At 43.6% G+C, this 15717-nt stretch overlaps 1 protein-coding gene across 7 annotated transcripts in view; it reads right to left on the reverse strand.

The window, feature by feature from the left end:
- ARID4B (AT-rich interaction domain 4B) overlaps positions 1–15717 on the reverse strand; it is an 852780-nt gene that overhangs the window by 272721 nt on the left and 564342 nt on the right. For 5 of the 7 annotated variants that reach the window (XM_033937320.1, XM_033937318.1, XM_033937314.1 and 2 more), the window contains one exon: positions 10116–10379. The exons of 1 other annotated variant lie outside the window; for it this stretch is intronic. In XM_033937320.1, coding sequence (XP_033793211.1) covers positions 10116–10379 — 264 coding nt within the window. The remainder of the gene's footprint in view (positions 1–10115; positions 10380–15717) is intronic. One more of the 7 variants, XM_033937317.1, reaches the window with a different exon arrangement.

Genomic DNA, 15717 nt, shown 5'->3' on the forward strand with positions numbered 1-15717 from the left:
TCAATTGTAGGTGATGAAAGGTCTTACCACTGTCTGGCAGCCAATCAGAACAAATATTTTTAGAAAATATCTTTCGGAGGTAGGATGCCTAAATTTTAGCCATTTGTTGTGGGTCTAGGTAGACAACAAGGGACACCTAAGCTCGCCCAAGGCTGGGCATGGTTTTTGTCCAGAAGTGGCCTTGGGTGAGTAAAGTGGCTCCAAGCATCTCCCTAGAGCCGCGATAGATGCCTGAAATGTAGGCCAGCAAAACGATGGCCTACATTTCAAAAGTTAAAAGTAAACGTGGCCGGCTGAGCTGATCACAGCAAGGAAATCCCTGCTTCAGCGAGTCCTGCCAACTGAGCTGATCAGAGGGGAAAATACCCCTGCTGCAATCAGCTGAGTCGGCTGCAGCAGACCCCCCCCCAAGACACAAACCCCCAAAATTGGCAGGAAGAATGCCCATTACCTTCTACCGTCACCCCCCACCCCTTAAGCCCTGACACCCATTATGATTGGGAGCAGGAATGCCCATTCTTCTGCTGCCGTCCCCTCCTGAATCTCTGACATTTCACATCACGATAGGCAGTAGGGATGCCCATTACTTCCTGTTGCCAGCCCCTTCAATCCCCCAAATCCTCCAACCACCAATACCTCCCCCAAACCTCAAGTCCCTACTCTGGCTTTCCTAAGCCAACTTTGACACCCCATACCTCTCTGAAGAAAGGCTGGCCAGAGGGATGCCTTCTTCCTCCAGCTGGCAGGCCTGCCTCTTCAAAATGGTGGACCTTTCCCTTCTTTGTGCATTCTGGGATGCACCTGGGAGCAGCCTAAAGTGCTAATTGGCTCACCTGGGCCAATTAGGGCCTTAGGCCTCCTTCACAGTGTATCCTGGGAGGCAATGGATGTGGTCTAAGACTCCAATTGGTACAATCAGAGTCTTAGGCCATGCCCACTGCTTCCCAGGATGCACTGGGGAGAGGAAGGCCCGCCATTTAGAAGAGGTGGGCCTTCTGACTGGAGGGAGAAGGCATCCCTCCAGTTGGCCTTTCTTCAGAGAAGTACGGAGGTGGAGGGTGTTGGGGTGGAGTCTTTATGGGGTGTCAGCAGTTGGAGGGGTTTGGGGAATCAGGGCTTCAGGGGGTGGTGGCAGGAGGGAGTGGGACCTCTGCCACAGCTGGCTTACTGCGATCAGCTGAAAGAAAGAGATCTGTCAGCAAATATAGGCTAAGACGCGATTCTCTAATCAGCACCCGTGACATGGGTGCCATTTAGAGAATTGGGGGGGAAGGTTGGTGTCTGTTTGTTAGGGCAGACATGATTCTGCATATGACACTGGTATCCAATTCTCAGCCACTTCTTAGGCAGCTGCTGAGACTGGCGTCCTATACAGAATCAGGCTTTAAAAATATAAAGAAGTATATAGAAAGGTACCATATATATTCGAATATAAACCGAGGTAACCTTTTTTCAAACCAAAGAGGAGGAAAAAAGTTTGACTAGAAAATAAACAGGGGGGGGGGGGAGGGGGGAGGGTGTTGTGTACTGCCCAGCTCTTCATCTAAGCACTCTACTTCCCTTCCACCCTCCCTGGCTCTGCACCCTGTCCTCCTCTCTCCTAATTCCTTTTTGGCTTCCACTGGGCCTGCCATAAGCTCTGGTGGTCCAGTGGTGGGCTGGGACAGGAGGGATTCTTCCCACCTCCTATCCCAGCCAACTCTAACAACGCTCACCTCCCTCCCGCCTCCCCAATTAGTATAAAAGTGTACCTTTAAAATGCCTGGTGGTCCAGCAGTGAACCAGTGCAGGAGCAATCTTCTTATGCTCATGCCCTGTGCAAAGCTGCTATATGAATGGCTGCCACTAGTTCTTTTAAGACTGCAGGAACTCGTGGAAGCCATTCAGATAGCAGCTATGCTTTTTACTAATCGGGGAGGTGGGAGGGAGATGAGTGTTGTTAGAGTCAGCCGGGTCAGAAAGTGGGAGGGATCCCTTTTGCCTCAGTCCACAACTGGACCACCAGGGATTTTAAATGTATGCTTTTTATTAACTGGGGAGGAAGGAGGGAGGTAAGAGTTGTTACAGTCTGTCAGGACAGGAGGGCTTACTGCTGGACCATCAGTGGAAGCCTGAAACAGGTCCAGGAGGGAGGTAGGTGGACGCTGATACGAATATAAACCGAGCCCTTAACAGAAATGCAAATTAAACTAAAACTAAACTAAAACTTATATTACATTAGTGATTTCTATTCCATTACCTTGTGGTTCAAGGCGGATTACACAAGAGTTGCCATGAAGTTACAAGATATATAGACGGATTACAAAAGAATTGTCTTGAAATTAGGTAATACATGTTGGGTAATTTGAACATTTTAGATTTGATAAGGAGTAGACAGTGTAGTAGGTGGAGCTTGGGAAGGAACTGGTTGTGTTAAATGTTTTATGTATTTTTTGAAGAGTAGAGTTTTAGTTTCTTTTTTGAAGGCTTTGTAGTCTGTGGCCAAAGACAGCAGATTGGTGAGTTGTCTGTCTAGTTTTGCTGCTCTGGTGGGACCAGGATCTGTCTGCTGCAACTGATTCTTTCTCTGTGGGGGGATTTGAGATCTCTTCTATGTGTGTGGGAATTCCATTGAACGTGGCTCTGATTTTTGCGATCTTGTTTTTGAAGTATGTGGCTAAGAGGATGGCTGAGGGAGGGGGGAGTTGCTGTTGGTTAGGTAGGGTGTGGTGTCTGTGAGATCTTTTAGTAGCTGGAATAGCTTTTCTGTCCTTCTCCTATTTCCTTTGTGTAGTATGACTTTCTTTTTTCTTTCAGTTTTTGTTTGTATTTTTGATTCATTATTCTCCATGTTGTTTTTGTGGATTCTTGGCTGCTTTTTCTCCATTTTCTTTCTAGTTGTCTGCATTGCCTTTTGAGTAGGAGTAGTTCGTTGTCAAACCACTTGTCTGATTTTCTGTGGATTCTGGTTTTGGGTTGTTTTGGGGCTAGTTCATCCAGGGTTGCTGTACTTAGATGGCTCCAATGTGAGATGAAGTCTTTGGGAATGTAGTCTTGGATTATGGTGTCTGCTTTTGTCCATAATATGGTGGGATCGATATGTTTGCTTGAGTTGTAAATTATTTTTTGAGTAATTGGAGTGCTTTTGTTATTGGTCAAGTTGATTTCGAAGGAGTAAGTGTAGTGATCTGACCAGAGGGAACGGTTCCATTTTCTTTTTGACATTTGGATCTCTGGTTGTGTGGGTTGTTGGGACATGTAGGCTGCGATGTCGAGTTGGTGTCCTTTTTCGTGTGTGGCTTGAGAGTCTAAGATTTTCTATGTTAAGGCCTCAAAATATGATAGTAAGGTTTCTACTTGTTTGCAGGATTGGTTTTCGATGTGGAGGTTGAGGTTTCCTAGGATTAGGCTGTACGTTGTCATTAGTGAGTTTAGATATATAAGTTCTTCAAATATTGGTTTTGCTGTGTTCCAGTTACCTGGGTTATGTAGCAGAGCATGCATGTTAGTGTTCCTCTGAGTGATGTGCTTGAAAGTTGGCAGGCTAGTAGATCCATGTATGGGTTGGTTGTTTTGTCTTGTATTTTTAGGTTTATGGTGTTTCTGGCTATGATGATAATTCATCCTCCTCTTTTATTTTCTCTGCAGACCATTGTTATCTTGTGGCTCTTTGGGCAAATTTCAGTTATTCTGGGGTCTGAGTCACAAGTAAGCCAGGTCTCTGTGAGGAAAAGGCAATCCAGGTTTTCTTCTTCTATCAAGTTTTTTATGCATTCTGTTCTGGGACCTATGGCTCTGATGTTCACATATGCACATGTGAGAGTGGTGTAGTCTGATAGTGTGTTGCGAGTTGTTTTCGGGTATACGAGTGATCTTTGGTGGGGTTGTGTTTTGGTTTTGTATGAGTTTGTCGGTTTTCTTCTTGATTGTGAGGTGGTTGATGTGTGTATGTCTGATAGTTTGATTTTCTGTCTATTGTGAGTCGCCAGGTTGGTTGGGTAATTCCCTTGGAATTTGCTATAGTTGATATTGGAGAGATGTTGTTTACTGTTGCCCTCCAGTTGGTTAGGAGCAGGGTTATCAGTAGGATTGCTTGTGGGTATTTTGGTGGTGTGGTTATCATGGTGGTGCTAATTATGATGACTATTGTAGTAGTAGTGGGTAGAGGTGGGGAAGGTCTTTCCCTTCTAGGTTTGTTGAGAGTTGATGGTTTGAGGAAGGAGCAGGTGTTTTGTGTTCTTGAGTCGCTGAGCCTTTCAACTGGCTCAGTGACTAGCAGTGGTGGGGAGGATCAGACTGCTCTCCCATGCCCATCTCGATCCGTCGATGGAAGAGGGTGTCAGGGTCAGGAGAGGCAGGAGGTTTCAAAATTGAGTCACTGAGCCATCCAACTGGTTCAGCGACTAGCTGCAGTGGGGAAGGGTGGAGTGCTCTCCCATGCCAGAGTCCCGTTTTGGTCCATCAATGGAAGAGGGTGGCAGGGTCAGAAGAATGCAGGAAGGATTCACATTTGAGTTGCTGAGCCTTCCAACTGGCTCAGCGACTAGCAGCGGTGGGGAGGGGCGGAGTGCTCTCCCACGCCTGAGTCCCGTCTCGGTCCGTCCATGAAAGAGGATGGCAGGGTCAGAGGAGGCGGGAGGGTTCAAACTTTAGTCGCTGAGTCTTCCAACTGGCTCAGCAACTAGTAGTGGTGGGGATGGGCGGAGTGCTCTCCCACGCCTAAGTCCCGTCTCGGTCTGTTGAGGTTGGCAGGGTCAGAAGGAGGTAAGAGGGATTTAAACTTAAGTTGTTGAGCCTTCCAACTGGCTCAGCGACCAGCAGTGGTGGGAAGAAGTGCTCTCCCACACCCTAGTCCCATCGGTGAAAGAGGGTGGCAGGGCCAAAAGAAGAGTGTTCCTCCTAGGAAATCTGTTTTGTTCTTAATATACTGCCTGTGATCTTGAATACAAGATGCACGAGCTTCTAATCATTTTGATGCAAGTGATAGAAAAAAAAATATAATAAAATAAAAATTTTAAATGGTTTGGTCACTGAGCGTAATTCACTGGGCGCTGACTTGTCTAGGGTAGCAGTGTCCAAGCAATGGATCTTGTAGAACTTGAGCAAGGCCGGCAAGCATCGAGCTTTTGGTCGCCGATTTTGAACTCACGATTGAGCAGTGAGTTGGGTCGCTGTAGTGGGACACCCAGGAATTATCGGTCACGGACAGCAGTTAGTTGTCGGGGCAGGTAGATGAATCCTGCACTATGGAGATGTCCCGATGCTGCTCCTGCAATATCGATTGGGCCTCTTGTGGGTTTTGTCGCCAAAGTGATAGGTCGGGGCCATTGTCTTTCCTAGCTTCGGTCTTTACTTTTCTGTTCCGTGATGGCTCTCGAGCGGAAAGCGATGCCGCTGGAGGTGGCAGTAGCCTCCGCGGCGCTCTCAGGCTCGGCTCTCTGCTTTGGCATGTGGGTGAACGGCTCACAGCACAATCAGCTGGGGCTGCTGCTTTTCCCAGCCTTGGTTTTGGCCTCTCTGTTCCACAACTGCGCTCGAGCAGAGAGCGATGCTGCTGTAGACAGCGGCGGCCTCTGTGGCGCTTTGGGTTCAGCTCTCTGCTGCGGCATGTGAGCGAACGGCTGCAGACCAGACAAGGTGAGTGAATAGTCAGCTTAGAAGTTAAGAAGGATCCAAAGAGAAGCAAAAAATAAAATCTAACAAGAATAGCAAAAAAATTAAAATAAAATTGAACAAGCAAACACTAAAATAAAACGGAAGAACACAGAAAAAACAGTAATAGGCACCACACCTCACAGCCTTACCAGCGCCATCTTGAATTGCTATACCAGGTCTTCAACCAGAGGAAGCTTGACGCGGTTAACAATAAGTTAAGAAATATGCTAAAAAATATAAAGGGATTAATTTTCAAAATGTTTACCAAATAGAAAAGTTTTTAAAGATTTACAAAAAGAATGGAAAGAGTTGGGACACCTCAAAATTAAAGGAAGTTCATTCCATAATTGGGGAAATTTAAAAGCCAGAGAAAGGCTGAAATTCTTGACTCCTTTAATTCCTTTCCTAGAAGGGAGGGAAAGTTTAAATCGTTGAGTGCCTCTCGCATATGAAAATCTATAAACATTCCATAGAAGAGGAACAAGAGGAATAAAAATACCATATAAAATTTTTAAAATAATACATATACAGTTACACTGGATTCTGAGATAAAATCAAAAGCAAAGGAGTCACGTGGTCAAATTTGCTTTTTCCATCTCTGATCACAGCAAAATTCCTGAAGATTTTACTAAAAATCTTAAATAAATCTTAATGGTGTCTGATCCATCTCTTAAGAATAGCATGATAGACTCATTAAGAATGTGGGACGACAAGGAAAATCTTTCTATGGCAATCAGTGTACACACTCAAGCTCTTGGCTCTCTGTAGCACTGCTCTAGGTATTCATTAAGCAGAATGGTGCATAATGAGAGAAATCACAGTCCATTGCTACAGAGAAAAACTATCTTCTTCTACCCACCATATTTTAGTTAATCAAGAGTTGATTTTCTTTTTTGAACTATAAAAAAATATTCATCTGACCATGCAAATCTGCCTAATGCATATTCATTAGAGATATCTTGAAGCTCTGACATTCCACATCAAGATAGGCAGTAGGGATGCCCATTACTTACTGCTGCCAGCCCCTTTAATCCCCCAACCCTCCAACCTCCAACACCCCCCCCTCCCAAACCTCAAGACCCTACTGTGGCTTTCCTAAGCCAACTTTGTCACCCCATACCTCTCTGAAGAAAGGCTGGCCAGAGGGATGCCTTCTCCCTCCAGCTGGCAGGCCTGCCTCTTCAAAATGGTGGACTTTTCCCTTCTTTGTACATTCTGGGATGCACCTGGGAGCAGCCTAAAGTGCTGATTGGCTCACCTGGGCCAATCAGGGCCTTAGGCCTCCTTCACAGTGTATCCTGGGAGGCAATGGATGTGGTCTAAGACTCCAATTGGTACAATCAGAGTCTTAGGCCATGCCCACTGCTTCCCAGGATGCACTGGGGAGAGGAAGGCCTGCCATTTAGAAGAGGTGGGCCTTCTGGCTGGAGGGAGTAGGCATCCCTCCAGTTGGCCTTTCTTCAGAGAGGTACGGGGGTGGAGGGTGTTGAGGTGGAGTCTTTAGGGGATATCTTGAAAACCTCACTGGCTGGGGTACCCCAGGAGAAGGTTAAGAACCATTGCTCGTTCTAATTCAAAAAGTCTTAAGACACTTATTTTCAAGGATATCCTGTCCAGAATTATCTAATAAGTATAAGGTGGGATGCTTTTAAAACTACATTAAGCAGTACCATTATCAACTATTTTTGTGGTAAAACCAAAGAAAGGAAAAAACATTTTCTCTTAGATCAGTGGTTCCCAAACCTGTCCTGGGGGACCCCCAGCCAGTCAGGTTTTCAAGATATCCCTAATGAATATGCATGAGAGAGATTTGCATATAATGGAAGTGACAGGTATGCAAATATCTCTCCTGCTTATTCATTAGGGATATCTTGAAAACCTGATTGGCTGGGGGTCCCCCAGGACAGGTTTGGGAACCACTTTCTTAGATGAATCCATTATACTGGAAAATGATTATTCAAAAAATTCTAATCATATCACATTCCAAACACTCCAAAGCAGCAAAATATGAATACATTAATATTTTAAAAGTAAAAAAGCATTTTCTTCCCTTTTTATGCAAAAATCCGCTTACTACACAGAAAATAATAAATCTGTCCATATATTGGCCCAATATTACATTACAATACATTAATGATTTCTATTCTGCTATTACCTTGCGGTTCAAGGCGGATTACATAAGAGTTGTCAGAGGGTTACAAGAATTTTAACATTACATAAATTGTCGTAAGCATTACATAAGAATTGTCGAGAACTTAAGAAGGTTACAAGTGTTGTAACATTGCATAAGAATTGTCGCAAGCATTACATAAGAATTGTCGAGAACTTAAGAATTACATAAGAATTGTCGAGAACTTAAGGAGCAACATGTTGGGTAATTAGAAACATTTTAGATTAGATAAGGGTTGGGTGTGTGGTAGGTGGAGATAGGGAAGGAACTGGTCATGTTAAACAGGTTTTATGTGTTTTTTGAAGAGTAGGGTTTTTGTTTCTTTTTTGAAGGTTTTGTAGGCTGTGGTCGTGGATAGCAGATTAGTGATTTGTCTGTTTAGTTTAGCTGCTTTGGTGGCCATTAGGTTGTTATATAGTTTTCCTCTTTTGACATTTTTGGTTAGTGGGTGTGTGAATAGTGAGTGGGTTCTCCTGTGCCTGGTTGAGGTGGATTGGGTTAGTCGGTTGTTCCAGTAGGTTGGGCTTTCTCCATTAATAGCTTTGTATAGTAGGCAGTAGAATTTGAAGTGTACTCTTGCTTGTATTGGGAGCCAGTGTGAGTCGTGGTATGCTTCTGTGATGTGATCATATTTTTTCAGTGAGTAGATGAGTCTTAGGGCTGTATTGAAATTGAAAATTGAAAATATTTTATATTGTTTGTAATTGCTTTATCATGGTTGCTGGGCAGGGGAGGTATAGTACATTGCAGTAGTCTATAAGTCCAAGGATAAGAGATTGTACCAGTAGTTGGAATTGTTTTCTGTCAAAGAATTTTCGGATTTGTCTTAGGTTTCTCAAAGTCACGAATGATGTTTTTATTACTTTGTTGATTTGTGGTTGCATGGTACAGTCTCTGTTGATCAGTACTCCAAGAAGTTTTAGTGTGGGTTGAATGGGGTATGATATCGATTTTATTACTAGGTTTGTTAAGGTTGGAGTTTTGCTGTTTTCTAGGACGATGAATTTTGTTTTGTCAGAGTTAAGTTTTAGTTTGTGATTTGTCATCCATGTTGCTACTGTTTCTAGAGTTCTGTGAACTGTGCCTGTCATGGTGGATTCTGGGTGGTCAAAGGGCAGGAGAATGAAAACCTAGAAAAGAACAGAACTATAATATCTTATATCACAGACTCAAAAGGTAAACCTCAATCTGAATACTCTGCCCCGTCAATTTCAAAATTATCATAAAATATTATACCGTGTTTCTCCGAAAATAAGACACCGTCTTATATTAATTTTGGGCCCAAAAAAGGCACTAGGTCTTATTTTCAGGGTAGGTCTTATTTTTTTCATATACAATGATCTCCCTTCCTCTCCTTCACCCCAATTCTTCCTCTTTCCTTTCTCTCCCCCAAATGTGCAGCATCTTTCCTCCCCTCTCACCCATCCCCTTGTGCAGTATCTTTCAATCCCTCCCTCCTGTGCAGCAGAACCCTTGAAGCTTCGATCCCTCACTTCCTCCCATCCCCCCATGCAACATGTTTCTATCTCTCCCATCCCCCCGCTGCTGCACACCCCACCATCTCACCCTCCCATCCGAACCCCAACTGTGAGACTGAAATACCTGGTAACAAACCACAGCGTTGGCAGCAGAGGTTTCATCGTGGCCTTCTCATGCCCGGGCGTTCCTCTGCCGCATCACTGATGATGTCTTCAACATACGAACACCCACGCATGAGAAGGCAGCAATGCAGCCTGTGCTACCAACGCTGCCTTTGTTATCAGGTATTTCGGTCTCGTAGTCGGGATTCAGATGAGAGGGAGAGATGGAAGGGTCAGCGGGGAGCGGGGTAAGCGCTGCTGCCGGCAACTAGGGCAAATTTTCAGGAGTAGGGCTACAGCTTATTTTCGGGGTAGATCTTACTTTCGGGGAAACACGGTATTATTAAGTTTCTGAACTTAAAAGATTTTGTTGGTATTAGATTGAAGCCTGTGAGGAATCAGACTGAAAAGAATCATGCGTGACTCATAAGAATAAAAAAATACAGAAAAATGAATAAGCTATAAGGCTTTTAATGCTGCACTCAACCGTAACAATTCAAGATCCATTACATGAAAAGAGCAAACCAAATCAAAAAGCAATCCTCTTTAAAAAAACTCAAGATTGTAATACTAATGGTTTTGCCTTTGTTAATGATATATTAACCTATAAAGAGCACAAGGCAATATTATCAGACACCAGTTTAACAATATAAAACTGTCTACTTCATACACTACTTTCATCAAACTTGGAACAATTTTTAGCTTGTAATCACTAGCTAAAACAAAGTTACCTCACATTCCATCCGCTGTAATGCACCAAGTAAAGGACCTTTCCACCTTCAACATCAGAATCTTTAATACTAGCTTCATATAATTTTTGATTTTTCCCTCGTCCGTACCGCACTTGGACTTTCATGCCTGGTGGATAGCATTCAAACTCTTCTCCATCTCCATCTTCCTTCTTCTCATCCTCCTCAGCTGCATCACCATCGTCGTCGTCGTCATCGTCATCATCTTCTTCTTCATCATCATCATCACCACCAGTAAGTTCATCTCTTTAAGAGAAAAAGAAATCACTCCTTTTGGAAAAATTATAACATTTCAGATCTAACCTAACATTCTAACTAATTTTTGGAGAAATTATAACATTTCAGATCTAACTTAACATTCTACAAGGGTAATTCCATAAATAATGCACACAATTTTAAAAAATTTACATGTTTTATTTTTTTTTTTCCAAGTATTTTTTTTTTTTTTTACAATCCTTCAATATAGTCTCTCTGCTTTGCAATGACCGGGTCCCAACGTCCAGAAAGCTTCATTATTTCATCCAAGCCATCATTTTTGTTCAGTTGCCGAATGGTTTGGGTAACGGCAGAAGAAATCTCTTCCAGAGATGCAAAATGATGTCCACGCATAGGTTGTTTCAACTTTGGATAAAGGTCGAAGTCTGGTGGACTCATGTCTGGACTGTAGGGAGCATGAGGTAACACCTCTCAGCCGTATTTGCGTAGTTTTTCAATGATGACATTTCCTATGTGTGGGTGAGCATTGTCATGAGGAATGAGTGGCTCAGCCAAGAGCAACTAAGGTCAGGTTTTGTGCAATTTTCTGCACATTTTTTGCAAAAACATCATGATAATACACTGCTGTGACACTTCTTCCACATGGAACATTGTCTGTGATGATGATGACTTCATGATCATAAGCAAAAATCATCATTTGTTTGACTTTTGATTGAGCTTGTTAAAATTTTTTTGGTCATGGGGAAGATGGAGCTCTCCACTCGGACTGTGATTTCAGCTCCAGCTCAAAGTCTCAGACCCACGTTTCATCAATAGCAACAATACGATTCAAGAAAGCCTGACCTTCAACATTGAATCTTTGTTTCAGCATGGTTGCATTGTCCAGGCATCTCTGCTGCTATTCAGCAGTCAAGAAGTGGGGGACCCATCGCGGAGAAATTTTTCTCTTTTTTAAATCATTTGTCAGAATTCGATATACTGATGTCGGTGGAATCCCTGTGGTTTCAGAAAGTTCCTCGCATGTCACACGACGATCTTGTTCAAGAGCATCAGCCATGAGTTTCACACATTGTTCATCGGTTGTTGATTTCGGCCTTCCTGGTCTTGCATTATCATCTATGCTCACACGACCACTCTGAAAATGAGTTGCTCACCTAGAAACTATACTATGGTCCACTGTTAACTCACCACAAACTTCACGTAATTTCTCACAGATGGAATGAAAAAAAAGACATTGGTAAGAGTTAGAAGTTAAAAGCAGCCTCCCCAAAAAGGGGGCTGGAAATAAGGGTGCGTCTTAAGGAGTGAATGTAAAAGAACCCAAAACAAAACCGGTACCTCTTTTTGGCATTCGATGGTCCAGTGCGCTTTCTGCGCTCCTGCCTCAGTTACCCTTCTCTCTTCCGTCAGCGGCACAGCGGTGCATGAGGCAGGCACGCGCTTTTTGCGGGACGAGAACTGACAAGCAGCCATTCGGAGTGCAGGGAGGGACCAAACAGGCATGTAAAAAGTGCCACCTGCCTCATGCACCGCTATGCTGCTGATGCTGCTAGAAGAGAGCAGGAGAACTGAGGCAGGAGCACAGAAAGCATGCTGGACCACTGGAATGCCAAAAAAAAAGAACCGCGGAGAGGGGGTCTGACTGTCTGCGCCTTTAGGCTTGCTGGCTGGCTTGGGGTGGGTTGGCTAGTTGGCTGGCTGGCTTGGGATTGGCTGGGGGCTGGCTGGCTGGCTTGGGGTAGGTTGGCTGGTTGCCTTGGGGCTGGCAAACTGCCTTGGGGTTGGCTGGGGGCTGGCTGGCTTGGGGGTGGGTTGGCTGGTTGCCTTGGAGCTGGCTGGGGGCTTGGTACTGGCTGGGGGATGGGAGCTGGCTGGCCGGCTACCACTAGACATGCCCACCATTAGACGTGCTACCACTAGATGTACCCTGTCCCAGCCTACCACTAGACCACCAGAGGGGGAACAGGGTACAGGGCACACCATTTGGTTCAGAATTTATTCCTTGGTTTTTCCTACTCTACAGGAGGGTGCATCTTATGGTCAGGTGCATCTTATGGATCAAAAAATATGGTATATACAAATGTAAATAATTAATTTAAATGTTTTAAATTAATGCCAAATCATTATATAATGTGCATAAAAAGCACAGTTACTTACCATAACAGATGTTATCTGGGAACAGCAGGCAGATATTCTCACATTCTCATGGACCCAAGTGAAGAAGCCAACTAGGGGAGGTGGGTGGGATGTGAGAATATCTGCCTGCTGTCCCAGGATAACACCAGTTAAGGTAAGTAACTGTGCTTATCTCAGGACAAGCAGGCAGCATATTCTTATATGTTGGACTCCTTAACTTATGAAATGGGATGGAAGGTGTGTTAGCCTCTAAATAAAATACCAATAGGAAGGTCATTGCTCAAAAGGCATATATATTGTCCTGTTCGAGCAGACAGAGCAAGTGAAGAAAAGAAAGTAATAATAGTAGGTATACAACCTGTCCTCCAAAAGAGGAAAGGGTAAGAACAGTAACCTGTAAGGAGGCTCTAAAAAATGAGACAACCTCAGAACGGCAGGCAAGTCCAAGTATAGGCGAGGAAGACTCAAGGAGAAAGTAGAAAGGGAAATGTATTTATTTATTTTAAAATGTATTATTCACAAACATCCAACAATTAGAAAAAAAGGCACATAAAGAAGTGTCAAATGAGAAAATCCCAGAAAACCATTTGTTTCCACTTGAGAAGACAAGAAATGAGAGGGGAAACCCAAAAAATTGGAAAAAGAAAAGAAAGGATGGTTCCTGTTGAATAGACTAATGTTGTAGGATGAAACCTGGAACAAAAGCATAGGAAGGGGAGAAATTCTGTAATATGGGTGTAAGCTGAGAACTGAAAAGAAAGACTATCTGACCGAGGATTAAGTTATATATGAACAGTTCTGTCAGGAGGCTGAGAGCTCTGGAATGTCTTGTAAGGAGAACAGAGCCAATGGAAGAAAACAGGAGAAGTTATTTTCATAACAAATGCTGAAAAGAAAACAAGAGGAAACTAGTTGAGAAAGGACTGAATAAACGGTGAACTGGAAATAGAAACCATGAAATGCTCCCATAAAAGCAGAAAGGTTAAAAAATTTAGAGAGCATAATTATTAAAATTTTTGAAAACATATGTGAAAGTTCAAGCTGCATTTGAACTCAGGTCTTCACACTGTCAGGCAGTTCTGTTAACTCCTCTGATAACTCTCTGTCTTGAAAAATCGGGCTACAGGCTGTACTGAGAGACAAAATAGAGTTCAGAGTCCAGACATCGGAATGCTAATGAAGAGAAATAGGACCTTTTCCCATTGAAAGAATTGGTGGGAAAGGTGCAATGAAGAGCACAACCAAGAATATGGATGCAATCAGAAGAGGAGCAAAGCCAGAAAGAAATGTAGTCCAATGGAAGCAAAGTCCAGAATGACTGGATGGATGGTGAGATGGTGCTGTCTGGCAAGAACAGCGCAGATAGCAGGGTGTGGCAGAGACCTTTCCAGGGCTGGACAAAGTGTGTGTGTATTTATATATGCAAACAAAAAAAACCCTTAAAAGGATAATTAATAAAAGATCAGGAAATTATAGAGAGAGAGGAAAAAAGGGAATAATAATATATATAATTGTGTATTTTAATGGATAAGCAGGATTTAGGAAAGATTAAGTGCATAAAGTGCGTAAAGACTTAAAACTATAAAATAACTTTCTCCTTTCCTTTGTTTAGTTTAGAACGAAGTTCAGATTCCCGCGTTTTCTGTGTTCTTTGTTATACTGGCATGCTCAAAAGGCTGGTTGGAAGGGCCTCTGACTTCTGGCCTAGTTGTAATGAAGATATATGATTTCACATTCCTGAGTGAAGGAAGTTTGTGTGTTAAAATCTTCTCTATGTTCTGTAATACTTATTGAATATGTAAAATTTGTATGAATGAAACTTGGAGCTCCCAGGATGACTGATTGCCTGATTGTCCTTCAGTTGTTTGTTCACTTTTTCGATGGCATTCTCCTTCCCATGAGTTACAGACTGCTGACAGCCAGGGATTGGAAATTCCATCTTTAGTAGCTGTGAATTTTTTTTTTTTAAATTAATTATAACTTTTTCACAAGTATAAAACTTGTTTAAGGAAATACAACATGAAAATAAAGCTAAGTACAAATTAAGAAGTAATAACAATTAGAGAATGACACGGGGAAAAAATCTGTCCCCGTCACTGCCCCGTCACCGGCCCACCATCCTCTGCACCGCCCCGTCACCGCCGTTCCCTTCACCGCCCCGTCACCGTCACCGCCATCCCTTTCACCGCCCCGTCACCGCCACTGCCATCCCATTCACCGCCCCGTCACCGTCCCCGCTGCATCCATATAAGCCTTAGTACTGTAATATTTAGCTTATTCCTTTCTTATAAATCAAAGTTCCTGCTGCTTTACTAGAGAAAGAGATGTTCAGCTGGCAGGGCTTTGTTTATAAATTTTTATCAACACAACTAATATACTATTTTATCCTAAAGCAAAAAATAAATAAATAAATATAATTTTTTTTTCTACCTTTGTTGTCTGGTTTCTGCTTTCCACATCTTCTCATTGAATTCCTTCCATCCACTGTGTGTCTTCTCTCTGCGTCTTCCATTTGCTGTTACTGTGCCTCTCCCTTAACCCCCCCCCCCCAATTGGTCTAGCACCCATCTTCTTCCCTTCGCTCCCGCATAGTCTGGCATCTGTCTTCTTCCCACTCTGTCTTCCACATTTCCCTTCGGGGTCTGTTCCTCTCCACCCTCCTTCAATGTCTGTTCTATTCCTTTCCACCACCACCCTTCCCTCCCTCCTTTACCATCTGTTCCTTTCTACTACCCTTCAGCTCCTCTCGCGTGGCCTATCTACCTTCCTTCCTCTTATTTTCATGGCACGTTACAATGTAATTTGTGCAAGCCACTGGAGCCTGCAAGCTCGGTCCCTGTCCCATCCCCACAAACCATCTCGCTTCTGTGCTCCTATTTTCTCCATTTCTAATATCTCCCCTATGTATCTGTCATTGCCCCCCTGTGTCCATATACCATCCCCATGGCATGTCCCCTTTATGTCTCTGTCCCTATGCCCCATGCACATAATTTCCCCTCTTTCTGTTACCTTCCTGTGTCCAGTTTCCCCTATCTTCCTCTTCCATACCAGTGTGTCTCTTCTTTTCAACCCCATCTAGCTTTTTTCCCTCTTTCTTCCCCCCCCCCCTGCTTCTAGCATCTGGCTCACCTGCCAGTCCTTCCCTTTCTTTCCTGCTGTGGGTTTTTCTTTCCGACTTCATCCCCTTGGCCCAGAATCCTTTTCCCTTTCACTCCCTCCTTCCAATTTGAGC

Source organism: Geotrypetes seraphini, chromosome 3 (genome assembly GCF_902459505.1).
Source record: "Geotrypetes seraphini chromosome 3, aGeoSer1.1, whole genome shotgun sequence".
NCBI classification, from domain to species: Eukaryota; Metazoa; Chordata; class Amphibia; order Gymnophiona; family Dermophiidae; genus Geotrypetes; species Geotrypetes seraphini.